Source organism: Hibiscus syriacus, unplaced genomic scaffold, assembly GCF_006381635.1.
Source record: "Hibiscus syriacus cultivar Baekdansim isolate YM2019G1 unplaced genomic scaffold, ASM638163v2 tig00116997_pilon, whole genome shotgun sequence".
In the NCBI taxonomy this organism is placed as follows: domain Eukaryota; kingdom Viridiplantae; phylum Streptophyta; class Magnoliopsida; order Malvales; family Malvaceae; genus Hibiscus; species Hibiscus syriacus.
This window is the reverse complement of record NW_024063513.1, coordinates 2,614,292-2,635,549: the sequence shown is the minus strand read 5'-3', so window position 1 is coordinate 2,635,549 and position 21,258 is coordinate 2,614,292. Positions and strand designations below refer to the sequence as shown.

Below are 21,258 nucleotides of genomic sequence, written 5' to 3'. Positions count from 1 at the left end.
TCTTTTTAAGAGGGATGAAAATTGTAGAGGAAGGGAAAAGAGTGTCATTTTAAGGAAAAATAAATAACTTAATTAATTGATCAAATATATTTGTTTATTAAAATAATGTTTAAAATTAAAATTTTGTTTAAAAATATCACATCGTTTCAGACTTTCAGATAAGTTGAGTGATTAAAAAATTTAAAGAAAAAATTAAATAAACAATTTCCCATTAAAATGCACGTCTGGCCAAATTTCAAAAAACATCTTTCCCAGTCCCCACCTTATTACAGATTTTACCCCGTCTTTTTCCTCTTCATATATTTGTTCATCCAATGCAGAACCCCTGAAAACCTCGATCTTTACGGCCCCATTTTCTATTTCAATCTGTGTACTGTCTCATTTCGCCATCCTGCTCAACTTCAACCTGAAAAGGATTTAAACTCTGATAAGAAAAATTAAGAAGCATAAAAGAAAAGCGGTGTGGAAGAAAATAAGTACTGTAAAGAGAGTGATGTACAAGAACCACCTGCAAGAGCTGGCGCAGAGGAGCTGCTTTAAACTTCCTTCCTACGCCAGCATCCGGGAGGGTCCAGACCACGCTCCGAGGTTAAAGGCACCGTTAACTTTAACCGTGAAACCTTTGAGAGTCCTTACTACTGTTCTACTCTCTGTCAAGCCGAACACTCCACTGCCGAAGTCGGCCTCCAATCCCTCTCTATTCGTGGACCTTCTATCTCTCTCGCTGCCAGGGTCCTAGTAAGTTCTACCCAGCTTATTTTATTTTATTTTATTTAACGTGCACCTCATATGTTTAAGGCTCAAATTTGAGGGAGGGGAGGTTTTGGGCTATGGGGAGTGGTCGGGAGTAAAACACGATCGCTGGAGCTTGAATTCAGGTCGTTGCAGGAAAGAAAGGAGTGGAAATCACTGGAATGCCCTTTAACGGTTAATGAACTAATAAAAGTAGTATACCATTTTATGAATTGTTTGTTTAGCTGGGCGAAAGCGAATTTTAATTTTGTTATCATATTTTGAGAAACAAATGTACTTTGATTACCTGGTTTTTGTATAATTAATGCTTAATCATGGATAATCCGGTCATATAAAACGTTTTTTCCCCTGCTGTCACGGTTCAGTTATTTTGGATTGTCAAGGTTTCCTTTTAAGAGACTCGTTTGCTTGTCATAGTAAGAGAAACGGATCATTTTTCTTTGGTAAATGAATAACCAAAGGTATCACCTTTAGAATTACTTGTAGACTTGATCTTAGCAAGTATGGCTACGAGGGATTAACATACTGCAGTGGTTGAAGTTAACCTCACCGCCTTTTACTTGTAATATCAGACTCAACCTCCTTGAGAGTGAAAATGTATGTGAATACGAGTAAGGCAGTTAGAATGATGGCTCGGACTTCTATCTGATTATGCATATCGACAAGTATGATATACGTTTTAGATAGTCGTCTCATGCAATATTTGTAACTGTGGGTTGAGATACTTTTGTCTACAATCCGCAGCCCTTTTTGCTCGTGTTATGACTTTTTAGGTTGCTTAAACGTTTCTTGTTTCCTTCTGAGTTAGGATGTTCGATTCTCACATCCCGATAGTTGTAGTTTATAAAGAATTGTGTATCCAGCTTGCATATTTACACTGTCAAACCTATGGGTGAACTTGTGCAGATTAATACACCTTCCTTAAATTGCTAATCAAGCACGATGATGTAATTCCTGCTTCATAAGAAGCTTTCAAATTTAAGGGATTGAGAGGTTCTGAATGATTTTTTGTTGTATTTATATCTGAAAACTTCTTGAATATGTCCTTTGTAGTTGTCTGTAGCTTTGTTGGCGTTGATATTGATCTGGCGTCATTATGTTAGGATGAGACAGAGATTTATAAAATCCTCTTGCAGGAAATTTCTCAAAGAGTTGGAGCTCCATTGCCACAGTATACGACATTTAGATCAGGCCTTGGGCACCAACCCGTCTTTACGGGAACAGTTGAATTGGCTGGAATCGCTTTCACAGGGGAACCTGCTAAGAACAAGAAACAAGCGGAAAAGAATGCTGCCATGTCAGCTTGGACATCTCTGAAACAATGTGAGTCGATGTTTCAATTTTTTTTTTTTTTGGGATATGTCGGAATGGTTAAATAGGCAATACGCAGTTTCTTGTGTGATTAGAAGGGATCTTTGTGCCTAAACTGAATAATATATTTATTTCCAGTGGCCAAAGAAACCGCAAGTTCTTCGGAGCCAGAGAACTATGATGAGCTTGAACAGTTCATATTAACTCGGGCATTGTTAAATTACCGAGCAAAGGAAAAGATGGATATTGGAAACTCCTCCAGTGCCTCAGTACCATTTACAAAGAATTTTCCTATACAGAATCTTAGACCAACAAGTCAACAACCTTCTTCTAAAATCCTTTCCTTAATCTGCAATAATAAGGTTGTTCCGCGAAGTCATTTCATGCCAGTAACACCGAATGACCTTCCATCATTGCAAGTACCTGCACCGGAAAGTCTGGTTCGTCCACAAAAACTCCCTGCAGCTGAAGCAGCTACCTATGTCCCCATCCGACAGTTTAGGACACCTTGCTATGGCATTGCTCCGCCCGTGACAATAAGAACTGCAGTTCCTGTTTTCTCTGCGACTCCACAACCACCTTCATCTGCAGCATCCCTTCAACCACCAGTATTGCATGTTCCTTCGCAGCAATCGGCATCTATACTCCGAACCCAAGTGACACGAGCTCCATCCATATGTATTGCTCCACCTGTCACCATTAGGCAAGTAAGTACAGTATTGGCCACCGCTTCAGTGCGAAACAATCTTCCAACTGCTAATCCTTCTGCTCTGCCCAACAAATCAGACGATGAAGTAGAGGAAGCTGCAAGCAAAAACACAAAGAACCTTAAAGAAGCTGAGGCAGTACAGATTTTAGAACTCAAAATCTGATGGTAGTGAAAGTGCAAATTGCAACAACAGGACAAGAGCTATGGTTTTGTCTTTTGTGTTGGCATCAAGCTTGTTTTGTTACATTTTTGTCAGTTCATCAAATGAGTGCTTTTACCATATTTTTTTCTGACTTTACAAATTTTGAAGTTTATGTTAGTATTTTCAGTCAGACAACAATGCAAATTAAAGTTAAACTATAAAAAGAGTGATGTTAGAAGGCCAACTCTAATTGTAATTTATTTGATTACCTAGGCAGAGTTTGTTCATGAGCCAGGCATCAGTATTTTCACTCGGCGTTGCTTTTCTTTCATGAGTAAAACGACAGACAATTTGGCAACGACAAACTCTCAGCAAACAGCTTTTGGTGACTATATGACAATTTCGTAAACGGGAATCCCTATTTTTTTTTTCTACGGTTTCAGAAAGCTGCAGCACTGTGTACCACTCACGATGGCTGCCCTCTGAATAATTGTCAGCTTGGGTTTTTACAAAGTTGACACCTTTAGCTAAAAACATGGGTATGATCCAATGCACGAAATACAAGTCGTTCTGACCATCATTGAGGTACTTTGTCGTTTGAATATTCAAAAGATCGTACACGATATGATCCCAATGGCACCTACAAACAATATCATCGATTCGCGGGAAAATATACATATTGATTTTTGGCTGAAAAAAATTCCATACCACACACTGACACTATCCTTGGTGAAAGTTCAATAATGCTACTTTTACATCAATTGGTTAATAAATAAAGGGGAACTTTAACAAAGAAATCACCACTCCGAAGAAATGGTTTGTCAATCGTCACATTGTTTATATATATACACTACACTTTTCATGTTTTTAACCTATAAAGTCCAATACATAGATATAGGGAGGGGACATCGAGTATGTTTATTGCCGGAGCATTACATCGATGATCCAGAGTTTCATCTAATGATTCGTGTAATCTAAGACAATACATTTTGAGTTAAAATTTTTAAGTCAGTTTACAAAACTATTTTGTGAGGACTTAAGTTCACTAAAACAACGAACAAACCATTAAAACTTGAAAAAAAAAATCAATCACTTTTGAGTAATAATCAAACATTTATTCTATATCTCTCGTGCTCATTATTTGAGTGAGTTTGAATTTTACATAATTATTTTACAAGTTAATTTAAGTTATTGACTCAAATGTTATTATCTAAAATCACGCTAATAACCAGATAAAATTCGAACCCGGTACCAAGTATTACCACCAAACCACCCAAGCATGGCATTGTCATCTTTATCTATTTGTGGTTCAGAAAATTTCAAATGATCATAAGCTTGCCAAACAAGAAAAGCAAGAGAGAGATGGGAGCAGACAGGCTGGGCCCACGTGATTGGACTGGGATGGGGCCCAAAGGAGTTAAGGAGGTGATTTTACCAACACCTTTAACCGATTATCTCCCATTATAGCACCCTTTCACCTATATTTCCCGAAATAGCACCCTTTGTGGTGATGCGACTTCCATGAATTTATGCTGACATGTCACACGTGTGAAAGACGTATTCCCGAAGACGCGTCTTTCATTAAATGACTTTAATGCCCATCCGATTTACCCAACTACCCCTCCTCCTCCCTCTATATAAACCCCCTCATTCTTCACACCAAAATCATCTTATTCTCTCTTATATAATTCAAATTCTCTAAATCTTAAATTTCTTATTAATGGTAAGAAATTTATTTTTAAGATAGTATTTTTTTACATAGTTATTATATTTTATATTAATATAATTATATAAATATTATTTTTTATTAAAATAATATTTATATAAATTATTATTTATTTAAATTTATTAATTATTTATTTTTTTGTGCTAATTTTTTTTTGTCTACAGTTATAATGAAAAGTGAAATGCTGCTGCGATTGGATGCTGACCATATCTCCAGACATTTTAGCGATATTATCATCAATAATTATTTACTATAATTTCTCAATTTATAATGATAATAACAGATTAAATGTGTAATTATACTAATTTTATTAACTTATGCATCAATATTTTGGTTAAATAATAATAACAGATGACTAGATTGATAATATTTAAATAATTAAGTGATAAAATTAATAGATTGATAATCAAAATAAAAAATAATAATATAACCATACGTGTAATATAATAATTTTATACATTTTTCATATAACTACAATAAAATAAAAATTAGTTTTCATTTATTGTTTTATCCAATTAATGTGGATAATACACTCCACCTTTAATACACATTAAAAAAATTCATTCGATAATTATTAAATTATAGCCGAAACAATTTACATAATATATTACTAATTTATAATAACAATAAAAATAAAAATTTTATTATTAAAAACATATCACCGTGTCACCTGAGTCAGCAAAATCCCGTGAAGACGCGTCCCCGGGGATGCGCCTTTCACACGTGTCACCTGAGTCATCATAAATTCATGGAAAGCGCGTTCCCGGGAATGCGTCTTCCGCCACCTCAACACAAAGGATGCTATTTTGGAAAATATAAGTGAAAGGGTGTTATAATAAGAGATAATCGGTTAAAAGGGTGTCAGCTAAGATAAAAGTAAAGCAGTGGCTCATGCCGAAAGGACATGAGAGCCCTCCACCAAAATACTGCAATAATTTTCTGTTCTTCTAAAAGTAAATACAAAAATAATAATTAAATTGTGGGAGGAGGGGGACAAATTGGAAGAATGTTAATCCCATCACCTAAAGTTGACAAAAGAAGAAATATATATATATATAAATACCCATTTTGACTTTGGCTTCATCATATGCCATTGATCGTACTTTAGATCTGTGTGTGGGATAGGATCATGTAATAAATATACTTTCATGCCTCTCTCTTCTTCCCCCTCTAATTGCAACTATCAAAACATGCATCACCAATAATCACAAAAATAAATTACAAGATATATATAATTATTAAAATTATGTTAAAAAATAAATTTTAAAAGTTTACGTCGTAACTCGATTTCATAATATATTAAGATATTAAAAGATGAGGACTTCGACTCCATTTGTTAAAGAAATAAAATTTATTTTTAGTACCTCCCACGCATTAATGATAAAATATAATTTTTTACTCTTTTATTAAATAATAAACAATAGTCTTGATCCTAAAAAATATTAATTATTTGCTTGAGTTATTTTGAAATAAAATTTTTTATTTTAATCATTTAGAATTTTAAGATTTTATTTTAACCTCTACTCGCTCGGTTCAATGGTAATGCATAAAAATAATATATGACGAGATTTTAGTTTTAAAATATTTGGTTTTTTTAAGTATGAATATATAAAACTTTGGGCATTCGTAGGATGTAAGCGATCCAACTTTTGACTGAAAATTAGTACCAAAAAGGACGGGTTGTGAAGATGAACATTGGACAGTCATACGAAAGACGAGACATAGGCCGACAGTGAGAAAGCAAAAAGGAAGGGCTTTGACAAAGGAGAAGATATGATTGAATCGTGAAGCTTATTGCTTCTCGGCTTTTCTGTTAATGTGAAACGTATGTCCTGATTATAAACGATTAAGAAATGGTGAAAACACGAGATTTAACAAGTAATAATGCCTTAAAAAAAGCATTTCGAGATCCATTTTAATAGTAAGAAATGGAATGGTCATATTGTTTTTGAAAGAGAAAAGAGGTTGCCTTTGGTGATTCTGTTCACAGGAAAACCTACCGACACAACCAAAGATCGAGGTGGCTTTTAAGAGTCAAAATTGCATAGCTTTTGTTTTACTGCAAACATACAGTAATGTACAGATGGAGCCAAGGCATTGGCAATGGGAAGCGTTAATGCGGTTTGCTTTGTTTATGGGACGCAACAGCCATCAGACAACAACAGCAAGAGAGAGAGAGAGAGGATCACAGCAAAGCAATAGCAATAGCAATAGCAATAGCAATAGCAATAGCCAAAGGAAATACATAATAAGGTGATACTCACTTATGCAGCTTAATATATAATTAAAAAAAAGGTGTTATTGATTTTATTATTATTTTTAATAAAATAGGTAAAAAATTATTAGAAATATTATTATTTTTACTTATTTTGTTATTATTAAGTGATTTATTGGGTTTGGTAATATATTCGGTAAGAAAAATATTTTAAATAACATTTTATCGGATATATTATCAAACTCAGTAAAAGACCTAACAATAATAAAATCGATAAAAATAATAATTTTTTATCTAATTTATTAAATAAAATAATAACAAACTAATAATATATTTTTAATCATATATTAAGGTTATCGTATATTAGAATTAAAGATTGGACCGGCTCTAGGGTTAGAATCCTACTCTTTTCCATTATCATATCCAAACAAATATTTGTTTTCAATCTTGTCTGGTCGGCCTCAATTTTACTTTCTTTATCCCCTGCAAAGTCACATTATTACTTCAACTTTTTTTTTTAATCCGTTTCTACTTTCTTTTGAACTGAGTCTAGGAGTGTTCAAATAATCAAATTAATTCGGTTAATTGATTGAATCGAATTAGTTCGGTTAATTTAGTTCGGTTAACGATTAATAAAATTTTTAAAATTCGATTAACAATTAATTCGGTTCAAATTCGGCTCAGCCCAAAATTAAAACTAAATTAATATTTAAGATCCAATAACTTTTAAACCTAAATCAATATTAATTAATTAAAAAATTATATAATTTTTTTAATTAATTATATATTATTTAAATTAATTGTAAACTGTTTTTTTAATTAAAAATATTATATATAACATATGGGCTAAGCCCAAATCATTTAAAACCTAATTAATAATTTAAGATCCAATAACTTTTAAACCTAAATCAATATTAATTAATTAAAAAAATTATCTGAAATTTTTATTTTATAATTATATATTATTTAAATTAATTATAAAAAAAAATTAATTAAAAACATTTAATTTTTATATAAATTAAAAAATTTAAAAAAAAAATCAGTCAATTCGAAAATTAATCGAATTAACCGAAATTTATTTGATTTAGTTAATATTTTCGAAAAAAACTCAATTCGATTAACGGTTAAAGAAAAAAAATTCGGTTAATTCAATTCAATTCTAACCGAATGAACAGCCCTACTCAGTCCATAAGTATCTTAATAAATTCTGTTTGCATACACTACTATAAAATAATTTTTATACGATATCATTATTATAAATAATTATAACAAATTTTACTAAATCATTGTTATAGTGATAATTATGATGATTAATTTTTTTACAAATTGATAGTTGATTAAATTCTGCTGTTATTATAATTTTAACAAAAAATGATATACTAGGACGATATATTAAATGATCATTATTATTTAATATTTATTGTATTGAAATTATTAGTCAATTAAATTTTAATATTAATAAAAATTAATATTAATCTCAAATAGATAACAACTTTTAAAATAGACTAATAATTTGAATTATTACGAGTATTATATGACGGGTAAACTTAAATTCAAAATCTCACCCCAAAATAATAAATTTAGACTTAACCATCAGCTTCAAATCTGAAATATTTTTGGAATCTTACCCCTAACATTTTTTTTGTTCACCAAAAAACAAGGAAACGATGAAGGGAACTGAAGTGTCTTCTTACAAAGAATTACCTCGGAGAACAAAAAACAAGACCGACCAAACAAAAACAAGTTCCAATTAAGAAGATAATGAAATCAATAATAACTTAAAATATAACGATCATCTACATATACTAAATTATAAAAGGCCTTTAATATATTTAAATAAAATCTTAAATTTATATGAACAGAAAAATAATGTCTAACTGCCTGTCAGAAGAAAAAAATAAATAAATAACTTATAAAAATATATTACATCCATATTAATTTTACTTTTATATCACATTTCATGTAAGATTAGCAAATTCACTTCGCTTTGGGTTCAAATGCGCAGTTTCACTTTATAAAATTGTTTGTCTGGAATTAAGAAACACACACATGTATATATACAGCGATTTTCCCAATATATCATCGTCCATCATTTTTTCTCGATCAGGCATCGTTCAGATTATATTTTTTAATCTAACACTCTTTACAGAAAGATGCACTCATACAGCGCGCTTAACACTGCTTTGGCGCCACGTGGGGTAAAGCGCATCCCTTGAGGCGCACCTTATGCTAACATGTGATACGCGTGTGTATAGCGCGGCCCCTTGGGGCGCCTTCAGCCACGTAGGTTATAGTGCGGGGTAGGGACCGCCCCTTACCTTTAACACAATTATGTTAGGCGTAGACCAGGGGCCGCGTTTTAGCTTTATCTGAAATAATTATGTAATGCGCGTTGCCGATATCGCGTCTTGTAGTTTTTTCCGACTATAAATTCTCTTTCCCCTAACTCCTCACATCTCCTCTCGATTATAAAAAAATTAATACAATAATCCGACAATATTTTCATATTTGATTCAGATGTTCGTGCGATTTTTCGTTATTAGGTAATTTTGTGATAAATTTTTTATTATACTTATTGTTTATTATGATTATTTGAAAAAATATTATACTAATTGTTGTCAATTAATTTATGTATTTGTAAAATTAGAAAGCGGGAGCATACGTCGAAATAGTTTTGCGGTATAGGTAATAATATAAAATTATATTATTTAAATTATTTACATTTATGTGTAAAAATTCTATTGTGTTATATTTTCGTTCATATATTATTTATTTAATCAGCTTTGTTTCAGTTGTTTTTTTGTAGATATAATATTGCTGCACTTTTAAACTCAAAGAATGGTGCGACTTTCAGCTATTGTTTATTATGATGGTGAAATTCGAGAAGATAAAACCGGCGTTGTTTTTGTATCAAATGAGCGTGTTAAAATATCTTTGAATAGAAACATAACTCTTGAGGAACTGATAAGGAAGATTTCGAGGAAGATTCATGTTGGAAATAGTATAAGAATGTCGTCATTGCAGTACAGAATTTCAACATCATTGTTGGCATTAACTTATACAGCGTTCGAACTATCGAACAGTAATGATGTTGAAATGATGACTGATTCTCAAATTAATTATTCAGACGGGAATATTGAGATGTATGCAAAGTTTGTTCAAGTGCGTGCTGTTCGAGGTCAATCATTAAGCTCTCATTTTGAGTTGGTTGAACAAGTTGATCAAGGTGACAGCTCGACGACAGTAATGTGTAATGATTTTAATGTCATAATAGGGAGACATTCATATGCAACTCCTTACGATATGTACCGAGGTGGGTCGACGAACAATCCGTATGGTAACATAACGTCCAGTTCAAGGGAAAAACATTCATCTGCAAATCCCTTTGACCTTAATATGGAGATGCCATCGACGCAACAATCTGTGCAGTTTCCATTTGACACGATGGCTTCAAGCTCCAGGGGAGGCATTCGACTTCGAGTTTTTTCGATCTAAATGTCGACATGTCTTCTAGTTCAAGGGGAAGGCGTGCAAGTAGTAGGTTCTTCGACCTAAATGTGGAGAACATGGATGAACTATCATCTCCACCAGAAGAACCGCTTCGTGATCCTGGTGCGGATGGTGCTGAGACTTGACTATTCATTCACCCAAAATCACCGCAATTCAACTTCGATGATGATGTGGATGAAGTTCCAGCAAATGTGGCACAAACTGACCATCCAGCACACATGTATGAAGCTGATTATGGTGTAATGAATGCGCCAGAATTTATGGATATGCCTCGTCTCGGTGACTATGGATATTACTCATCAATAAATAATGATGAGTTATATTTAGACATAGAGTTTTCAAGCAAAGAATAACCGATGATGGCTATAAAAAATTACAATATCCGTAATTTTGTTCAATCGAGAGTCGACCGCTCCACGACAGAAAAATATGTATGCTACTGTGCCTGACGCGAAAATTGATGTACTTGGATGGTTAACGTATCGAAGAGGAAAAACAACAGATGTGAACTAACAATATACAACGGTTCTCACACATGTTGTGCTGGAGGGGTCAACCAAGATCATCCTAACTTGGACTCGGAAGTGATATGTCAAGCCATCATGCCCATGGTAAAAGCAAGCTCTCATATAGTTGTTGCTGTATTGGTTTCAGCTATACAATCGCAGTATTAGTACATTGTCTCCTATAAAAAAGCTTGGTTGGCAAAACAAAATGCCATTGTTAAACTTCATGGCAAATGGGATGCATCTTACAACGAACTTCAAGGCTGGTACGAAGGTTGAATCCTGAGACAATTGTGGACTTCGAACCCTCCTATGCATACCATAATGATCGAGTTCTCCACGATCGACGCCAATTCTACCGAGTTTTTTGGACTTACCCACAGTGCGTTAATGCTGTCAAATACTGTAAACCTGTGGTCCAGATCGACAGGATTTTCTTGTATGGAAAATACAAGCAAGTTTTATTATTGGCAGTTGTCCAAGATGACAATCGCAACATTCTTCTAGGTTCTTTTGCTCTTGTCGAATGAGAATATACATGTTCTTGGGTTTTTTTCCTCTGAAATTTATGTGCACATGTTATCACGAGAGAAAAAATTTGTGTTATTTCAGATCGCAGAGCTAGGATCAAACCGGCAATGGAGTCTTTGGGTCTAATGTGGCAACCACCCTTTGTCCAACATAGATATTGTCTCCGATACATTACTGCGAACTACCATGAAAGATACGAGAAAAATGATGAGCGTCAATTACTTGTGCGCATGGGTAAGTGAAATTGATGTAATTTGTTTTCTTTCGATATGGTTAGTAAATTATACATTTTTTGATCAGCTACGAACTTCTTCCTCGATCGGTTGAATCAATGCTTCAAGATTTGCGGGCGAAGAACGAGGAAGAATACAATTACATCAACCTCATCGATAAAGAAATGTGGATGAATGCATATGATGGTGGATATCGATATTGACACATGAGAACCAACTTGGCAGAGGCAATCAATTCAACCTTAAAGGGTGTATGTCACTTACTTGTAGCGACTTTGGTAAATACTACATATTTTCATTTGGGAGCGCTTTTTGCGAAGTTCGGGGGACAAACTCAAACCTAGATGCAAGGCGGTCATATATGGCTGCGGTATGTAAGTCGCTGCAGACAATGGCTGCTATGAAGGTCCTGTTGGTGTAATTCGGGATGAACCGGAAGCACATGCTCTCCGTCCACGAGTCAGGGGACGATGGTGCTGTGTCGGTGAACATCTCTGTCGACGTCGTGGAAAGGTCTGCCTTCGTGCATCCTCGGGAAGCAGAAATGGTTTATTGTTTCTGTTGAACCACTCATAATAATCATCACCAACCGTCAAGTCATCAACATAAATGGGCTCTCTACGGGGAAGACGCCGATGTCGATCCTCCCACAACACGACCCACTCATGATGCCTAACCAACCAATCTGTATCAGTCTTGCTGCGTCTATATGTGATATGCAACTCGTCCATATTGCGAGGTGCTTCCGGAATTGGTTGAAAAAATCAAATTGTCGTAGCACACGATCAATGGAGTGCCACTCGATGGTCGCATAACAGATCAAAGGGACAATCGCCATCCAAACATCTGATGAGCCCCTCAACTCAGGTGGGATCACCGTCCTCACATCATTATTAGAATATGACACTCATTCAAACTAAAACAAATATATATAATTTTTATCAAAATAATAATCTAATTATATAACTATAATCTAAAATCGATTTTTAAACATTAAAATTCATACCTGTGTACCAGCTTTCTGATCGATTTGCACCCTAATTTTTTCTAAATCATCAGGTAGCTCCTGATGATTTGTCCTGTCAGTATACCACCTATTCAAGGAAAAAAATTATTACACATTGTATAAAATGATTAATATACGAAATGGGCAATCGACACCACGCCCAAGACTGCAGCAGCATGAGACATCCGTCGATAGCATTACGCCTGTAGTCAGTGGCTCGACACATCTCCCTGTACAGGAAAGCCAAAACTACCGAGCCCCAACTGAGTGATCCGGCTAGACGAAAGTCGACAAGATGTCGCAACCACATACAGTGAAGTTGGTTGCGCGATTTGTCCGGCATCAACAACCCTCCTATCAGCTGCAGTGTGCATGCCCGTGCATATATTTTAACTTCATCATTTGACGCGTCCTCGCTCAACTCTCGAAAATTGGCATCTAACCAATTTAACGGTATCCGACCACCGTTAAAACTTTTCGGGACACATCCTAGATTATCCCGACACAAAGCAGTCCAGGAACCATGCGCGATCCCCTATATCACATCTCCATCCACCGGAAGCCTCATGTGGATATAAACATCCTCAAGTGTAATCGTGCACTCTCAGCACGGAAGATGGAGTGTGTGGGTCTCCGGCCTCCACCGCTCTACTAAGGCAGAAATAAGGTATGGTTCTATCTTACAATGACCCTGATATCTACCTATGTAACCAAATCCAGCCTCTACTAAATACGGCAAGACACAGCTATGTATCACTAGCTTAAGGTTCATAATAAAAGGATCTAATACACGGTCATTCTCCTAAAATTAAATAATTACAAAAATTGATTCTTATTCTAATAAATATTCATTACATAAATCAACAAATTAGTACTAATAATTTTAATTAAATTTAAACGTTAAAATGTTACCGTATTAGCAAAGTGTCGAGATATATGATTTCCATCCAAGCGAAGTAGATCGTCTTCCATTTTATTTCTGCAAAAAAATAATTAAGTAAAATATTAAATAAGTTAAATACTTAAATAAATTAAATACAAAATAATAAAAATATAATAAAATATATCTTAGACAGAGATTATAAGAGTATTTGAGAGAATTTGGTGCGATGAAAGTGATTGATGATGAGGGTATTTATAGGGAAGGATTGGTGTGTGAAACGTCGGAGAAGGTGGGTAATTATACCTAAGGCGCGCTGCAGGGAGCGCGCCTTACTAACTCGTGACAGATTCACAGGTAAGGCGCGGTCTCTGCCCCTCGCTATACCCTACATAGCCGCAGGCGCGCCCAGTGGCCGCGCTATACACACATATACCCCATGTCAGCATAAGACGCGCCTTATCCCACTTGGTGTCAAATAAGCGTTAAGCGCGCTGCAGGGGCGAGACTTTCTGCGAAGGGTGTTAGATCGGAAAACATAATTTGAACGGTACTTGATCGAAAAAAAAACGATGGACGGTGATATATCAGAAAAATCACCTATATATATACAAGCACTATTTAAAACCAATGGTCCTTTTTTTAATATATCTATAGAGATTGTTGTTGGCACTGCCATTCAAATAGAAAATGAGAGAGGTACATGAACGATAATAATTGAAGCCAATGAATATTTAGGTTAATCAGTTTGTTAATACTGATAATCAAACACCTAACTCGCAAAGGAGGAAAACAAGGACAAATTCATAATGTTAAATTGAATTTGGTTTTGTTATTAAAGACAAAATACATAACAATTGTTGGTTTAATAATATTAATCGTGTTCATAATTTCAATCATAAAAGTCAGTACTATTAATTTAATTTTTGCTATGCTGGAATTTATATTAATCAGGCAATAGGGAAGCAAATGAGGAGGGTGGCTGTTGAAATATTTTAATTAATATTAAAAGATATCTCATGTAAATTTGTCGGTTTGCGAGCAAATGAAACTCAATTTTTTTTGGTCTCATTTATTCCATTTGATTTTCCCCAGCTCCTTCAAGCTCTCTATCAGATCACTCACTGTCTCCAACTTTTTTTCCATTTCTCTCTCTTCAACCTCCTTTCATATAATTTTCTTTTATATTTCGTGTGTTTTTCTTTTTGAAGATTTTTTATCTTTCTTTGTAATATCATTTGAGAAGAGTTAAAGATCTGTATTGTTTTTAAAAATCTTCATCCTCAGATATGGTAACATTTTAGTTGTTCTTCACGTTTCCGTGGTTGATTCTTGAAAAAAGAACCAGCTTTTCGCCTATGCTACTGTTCCCGGGCTCTCTTTCCCGAGAGAGCCTTTCATCAGCGATATCCTGCTTGTTCCTTAGCATTAGGATCAATATTTATTGGCTTTGTGCTTTCTAAACCCCTTTTGAAAGTTGGATCTTTGAAGCAGATTTTAACCCTTTTTTTTCTTCTTTCGTTTCACTAGCTTGTTCATCACCACCAAAGAAAGTAGAAGGAAGAAACCCACAAAAAACATCCGCTTGGCTTTTATTTGAGGCTGACTCAAATCAAAACTCCTCATTTTAGCTTACTCTCTCTCTATCTCTCTCATATATATATCACAGAAAAAGGACGTTATTGACTAAGAAACAAAGTGATATTAGTTGTGAAGCTAAATCCTCCCAAACAAGCTCTCACAGCTTTCCTTCACTCACTCTCACCGAGTTCTTTGTCTGATAAATTCTCATATATAATACAAAGAGAGATTGTTTCTTTCAGTGTTGGTCTTAACTAGAAATGGCTATGGCGGTGGCCCAACATAGGGAGAGCAGCAGTGGAAGTAGCATCGACAAACATCTTGATGCTGGCAAGTATGTTAGGTACACGGCTGAGCAAGTCGAAGCCTTGGAACGAGTCTATGCTGAGTGCCCTAAGCCTAATTCCTTGCGCAGGCAACAGTTAATACGGGAATGCCCCATTCTTTCTAACATTGAACCTAAACAGATCAAAGTTTGGTTTCAGAATCGGAGGTATGCAAACTTGATCTTGATTTTGTTTTCCATTATAGTTGTTATCTATATAAAATGGGGTCCCTTTCCCCCTTTTTGGAGATGGAAAATTTATGGGGTTGCCATTGAGGAGTGCAGGTGCAGAGAGAAGCAAAAAAAGGAGTCATCGAGGCTGCAGACTGTGAATAGAAAATTAACAGCAATGAACAAGCTGTTGATGGAGGAGAATGATCGGTTGCAAAAACAGGTGTCTCAGCTGGTCTGCGAGAATGGGTATATGAAGCAACAACTGCATACTGTAAATGTATTTTCTTCTGCTCTCTCTTTGTTTGTTTCTCTTCAATTCCCATTGCAGAACTGTATCCATATGGTAATTGTTGTGAAAACACATACCCTTAATTTGCATTTTAAGTTGAAAATTTTAGCCGTGGCATTATATATAGATCTTATGCCTTCTTTTGGTGTTAGACATTATATATAGATCTTATGCTTTCTTTTGGGGTTAGACATTATATATAGATCTTTATTGCATACTAATTAAAGCATTTACTGTGTCTTATACTCCCTATGCGTTGTTTGCCTCTTATTTTCAATATGTGTGTGTGTGTGTGTGCATATTTGTCCACACTTATGTGATTAAAACATTTCCTGCTTACTCTGTGATACAGACCTGTTTTGAGCAATTTCTATAAACAAATATTATGCATTTTCCGTGGTCCCGTTGTATGTGTTTTGACATTATTGTTGTTTATTTTGGATTTTTAACAGGTTTCAGCACCTGATGCAAGTGGTAATTCCTTGGTCACCACTCCTCAGCATTCACTGCGAGATGCCAATAGCCCCGCTGGGTAAGTTCAGTGTTAACTATATGAACCAGTTCTTTATCTCTCTATCTCGATGTGCACGGGCTGCCACACATCTATATATATATATATTCAAATAAATTCTGTGAATTTTGTCATGATCTTGGCAGACTACTCTCCATTGCAGAGGAGACCTTGGCAGAGTTCCTTTCCAAGGCTACGGGAACTGCTGTCGATTGGGTCCAGATGCCTGGGATGAAGGTCAGTGCCTTTTACCAATGATGTTTTCCTTTATTTGGTCGTCAATTTTTTATATGCATCTAGTGGTATTGTTTGTGTTTCTTAAAAAAATCAGAGTGTCTCTGATCCTATTTGTTCAAAACGTTGTCAGCCTGGTCCAGATTCGGTTGGGATATTTGCCATTTCCCAAAGTTGTAGTGGAGTGGCAGCTCGAGCCTGTGGTCTTGTAAGTTTAGAACCTATAAAGGTATGGATTCCAATGTCATTATAAAGAATTTAGACATTTTGTTATTGTTTGAGACTTATTTGATTGAAGTCTGAACAACACCATTAAACTGTTGTTTATAGATTGTGGAGATTCTTAAAGATCGTCCATCTTGGTCTCGGGACTGCCGGAACCTTGAAGTTTTTACAATGTTTCCAGCTGGCAATGGCGGAACAATTGAGCTTGTATACACACAGGTGAATAAGAAGGATTTTACTATATATTTATTTATATAAGAGTGAATGTTTACTCCCTTTTCACGATGGATAACTAAATTGAGAACTGTTTTAGACATTCGCTCCGACTACGCTGGCTCCTGCAAGGGATTTTTGGACTCTAAGATACACTACAACTTTAGAAAATGGCAGTCTTGTGGTATGAATATCTTGCACTTGTTATTTATTTAAATAGCATAAAGCATTACTATGTATGGGTATTAAGAAAGTTGAGGTTGAAGTATTGGTATTGTACTTGCTGAGCATCTCCATTGCTTATTTGACTGTCCCTTTGATTATATGATTTGAGGAGTTTTGCTTTTCATTTAATGTTTTCCCCCTCTATTTTCCAAGGTCTGTGAGAGATCACTTTCTGGTTCGGGTGCTGGACCGAGTGCAGCAGCTGCTGCTCAATTTGTGAGAGCTGAAGTGCTTCCTAGTGGTTATTTAATTAGGCCTTGTGAGGGTGGAGGGTCAATCATCCATATCGTCGACCACCTGAATCTTGAGGTACAACTTCTTAATAGTAGGTACTTTCACGGAATAGACGCCTTTATTGTAGCAGACTTGATCTGTAATCACCTTATGGCAGGCATGGAGTGTGCCGGAGGTGCTGCGCCCACTTTATGAATCATCTAAAATAGTTGCTCATAAAATGACGATTGCGGTGAGTAGATTCTTCACTACGGTGATAAAAAAATTTTGCAAGTAAATGTGCATAACAAATTGCTTAACATGGCTGATTCATGTTTTATGAATCCTATTGGGTTTGACGTCCTCTTAACCCTAAAATTACCAAACATTGAGAGTTTCTTTTGATTTTCTTTTGTATTGCCACAAAAGGCATTTCTAAAGGTACTGACTATTTGATCTCTGCAAAGGCACTGCGCTACATCAGGCAGATTGCTCAAGAGACAAGTGGTGAGGTGGTTTACAGTCTTGGCCGGCAACCAGCCGTACTAAGAACATTTAGCCAAAGATTAAGCAGGTAGCTAAAAGGTCTATTTTAAATCCTTGTTAATTAGGATTACGAGTTCGAATGTGCAAAAGAATTGTGCGGCATCTGTGTTTGTGCGTTATGCTCCTTAATTTCGATGATATATTTGTGTTTATATTTACTTGTAGAGGATTCAACGATGCAATAAATGGATTCAACGATGATGGATGGTCCATACTAAATTGTGATGGAACTGAGGATGTGATAATTGCAATCAATTCAAGCAAGAGCTTTGGCAGCACTTCTCATCCTGCTGCTGCCTTTTCGTTCCTTGCGGGTGTTCTATGTGCGAAGGCATCCATGTTGATTCAAGTAAGTTCTAGAAAACCTTTAAAAACAGAAAAATGTTTTCTTATTCTATAAGAAAGTTTCCATATTCGCTATCACTTATAGCATTTCTGTTTTCATTGCAACTGGCAGTTAGGTTTTAGTTGAAAAGAGAGACTTTGTTTCCACACACAAGTTTAAGCCTTCTCCATACCATGTCTTTGACTTCGAGACAGTGGGACTACCTACCTTATTACTACTGTTATTATTTTTTCAGAATGTTAGTCCTGCTGTGCTTGTACGTTTCCTGAGGGAGCATCGCTCGGAGTGGGCTGATTTCAATGTTGATGCTTATTGTGCTGCATCGTTGAAGGCTGGAACAAATGCCTATCCTGGAATGAGACCTACAAGGTTTACGGGGAGCCAGATCATCATGCCACTTGGACACACCATTGAACATGAGGAGGTATATCTTCTATGTGGTCATACGGTTCCTCTGTTCTATTCTCTTGTTTTCAATTGAAAGTGTCATCGATTCTCACCTGTCCAAGAAGCTTTGCTCATGCTGCATTTATCATGTGTCAGATGCTCGAAGTAATAAGACTTGAAGGCCAGTCTTTTGTGCAAGAAGATGCCTTCGTATCAAGGGACATTCATCTATTGCAGGTGATTTTACTCTTTTTTCTACATGTTTAATATGAAAGTTGAAACCAATACGTTTTTATTACTTGAAACCATTTGGAACTGCATTTGCAGTAAAAGAAAATTAAACATGTTGATCTTTCTTTTAACATCTTCTGTATTATCATCTTTGCAGATATGTAGTGGAATTGATGAGAATGCTGTGGGTGCCTGTTCAGAGCTTGTATTTGGCCCAATTGATGAGATGTTTCCAGATGATGCTCCCTTGCTACCTTCAGGGTTCCGTGTTATTCCTTTGGATTCAAAACCAGTTAAGTTTCCTGTCTTTCACCTGAACTTTTGACAGTTTTTTCCATCAACATTATTCATCGTTTCTTCGGTCTTTAAGGCAAAACAAGATACTGATGGTGTTTTCATGCAGTCTGATCCACAAGATCCATTCATTGCAAATCGGACTTTGGATCTGGCTTCTAGTCTCGAAGTAGGACCAGCAACAAATCATGCTGCAGGAGATGCTCCATTGTGTCAGAGCACAAGATCAGTGTTGACAATTGCCTTCCAGTTTCCATTTGAAAGCAATCTTCAGAATAACATTGCAAACATGGCACGTCAATATGTCCATAGTGTCATTTCTTCTGTCCAGAGGGTTGCCATGGCCATATCACCAGCTGGATTGAACCCAGCTACCGGACCAAAGCTATCTCCAGGCTCTCCAGAAGCACTTACACTGGCTCAATGGATTTGCCGGAGCTACAGGTGAGTTGCTTTATTGTTTGTGTATATTGTAGTTTTTGCTAACATGCCACTCTGGAAACTATAAGTGCTGTTGGTTTATGGAATCAGCTCTTTTATCCTTTTCACCCCTTGTTGCTGATGTGTCATTTTCATTTGTCTTTACTCAGTTTCTATTTAGGGACGGAGTTGTTGAGGTCTGAATCACTTGGCGGTGACTATCTATTGAAGAATCTCTGGCAACACCGGGATGCAATATTGTGCTGTTCATTGAAGGTATAGTCAAAATTTGAAAAAGCGAGAGCTTATCTTTGAGCTGTGTATATCAGGTCCTTTTGATGCACTCTTCATGAATGTTCAAATCGAGTAATCTTTTTCTGTTTTGGGTTTGCAGTCTCAACAGTTTTCATATTTGCAAATCAAGCTGGACTGGACATGCTCGAGACAACTCTAGTGGCTCTACAAGACGTAACTTTGGACAAATTGTTTGATGAGTCTGGACGCAAGGCATTGTGCTCTGATTTTGCCAAGTTAATGCAGCAGGTGAGTCAACCCGAGTTAAATATTTGGCCGAGCTAAGAAAAGGGTTGCTGTAATTTGTCTGGTAAATACATATATAATTGGCCCTAAAGATTTCAACTTTAACAACAGGGATTTGCTTCCTTGTCGGCTGGAATCTGCATGTCAACAATGGGACGCCATGTTTCATACGAACAAGCTTTTGCCTGGAAAGTCCTTGAAGCCGACGAGACCACTGTCCATTGCCTCGCCTTATCCTTTGTTAACTGGTCTTTTGTGTGAAATGCATCTCACTGTAATTTATTTTGTCCGAAAACCAAGCTTTCCCCCTACCTGTCCATGGAAAACGGAAATGATGAATAAATCAGGAAAAAAAATGCAATGAAGAACAGGTACAAAGCTTTGTAATATGGAAGGCACCCGGTTCAGGTTTGCATTTGATTCATTTAATTAAATATTTTAGTGCATCATAATTTGGTTTAACCGTCTGATAATTAATTCATCAGGAAATGTTGGGATTTCCCCCGGAATTGGTAAATATGATCTCCAGTAAGAGAAGCTCAGTAGTAACAAATTTGAAGAGCAAACAAACCATCTAGCATTTAAGAATATACATGTTTTACATTAATGTGATGAATCTCCGAAAGATGCCTATTTAGACATTAATCATATGCGACATCACTTCTGTTTAGGCATTATAATAATAATAATTCAAAGTAAAACTCATTGTATATAATATGTAATATCTTTAGAACAATATATACAGAAACTAATGCATGGATCAACTTTAGCAAAAGAAATACGATGATTTTGTTTTATTTATTTTGATGGTTATGCAAAAGACGAAGTTGTTAAAAGCTTTAGTCTTAATGATTATATTGACGAAGTAGCTACAATCTTTGTGCTAGGCCAACCGAGCAATACACGGTTTTACTAACTAAATATTCTATAACAAAACAAAGTTTCTTCATGGTCCTAAAAACAAGAAATATAACAAGTGCAA

The 21,258-nt window shown here is 35.6% G+C and overlaps 1 protein-coding gene and 1 pseudogene across 2 annotated transcripts; both read left to right on the top strand.

Annotated features, from left to right (window-relative positions):
* The first annotated feature begins 491 nt into the window (after positions 1–491).
* LOC120194130 lies at positions 492–3,060 on the top strand (annotated as a pseudogene).
* Positions 3,061–14,692: 11,632 nt separating this feature from the next.
* On the top strand, positions 14,693–20,694 carry LOC120194347 (homeobox-leucine zipper protein REVOLUTA-like). 2 transcript variants are annotated; one of them, XM_039196674.1, is made up of 18 exons: positions 14,693–15,596; positions 15,714–15,879; positions 16,344–16,423; positions 16,549–16,639; positions 16,770–16,865; positions 16,967–17,080; positions 17,175–17,258; positions 17,453–17,608; positions 17,691–17,765; positions 17,980–18,086; positions 18,224–18,407; positions 18,640–18,828; positions 18,948–19,028; positions 19,180–19,314; positions 19,426–19,760; positions 19,907–20,011; positions 20,129–20,279; positions 20,388–20,694. In XM_039196674.1, exons 1-18 carry the CDS (start codon positions 15,364–15,366, stop codon positions 20,535–20,537), a joined length of 2,532 nt encoding a protein of 843 aa, XP_039052605.1. In that variant the 5' UTR covers positions 14,693–15,363; the 3' UTR covers positions 20,538–20,694. The 2 variants fall into 2 exon arrangements, with proteins under 2 accessions (XP_039052605.1, XP_039052606.1); XM_039196675.1 differs by having other exon boundaries at positions 14,694–15,596; positions 15,714–15,873.
* Positions 20,695–21,258: the final 564 nt, after the last annotated feature.

What these genes read in the sequence shown, in the direction of transcription:
- LOC120194347 (XM_039196674.1), top strand. Translation starts at nt 15,364, where the DNA reads ATGGCTATGGCGGTGGCCCAACATAGGGAGAGCAGCAGTGGAAGTAGC. An exon ending in TCGACCACCTGAATCTTGAG is followed by an intron (nt 17,609 to 17,690) that starts GTACAACTTCTT and finishes ACCTTATGGCAG; the next exon opens with GCATGGAGTGTGCCGGAGGT. An exon ending in GGGACATTCATCTATTGCAG is followed by an intron (nt 19,029 to 19,179) that starts GTGATTTTACTC and finishes TCATCTTTGCAG; the next exon opens with ATATGTAGTGGAATTGATGA.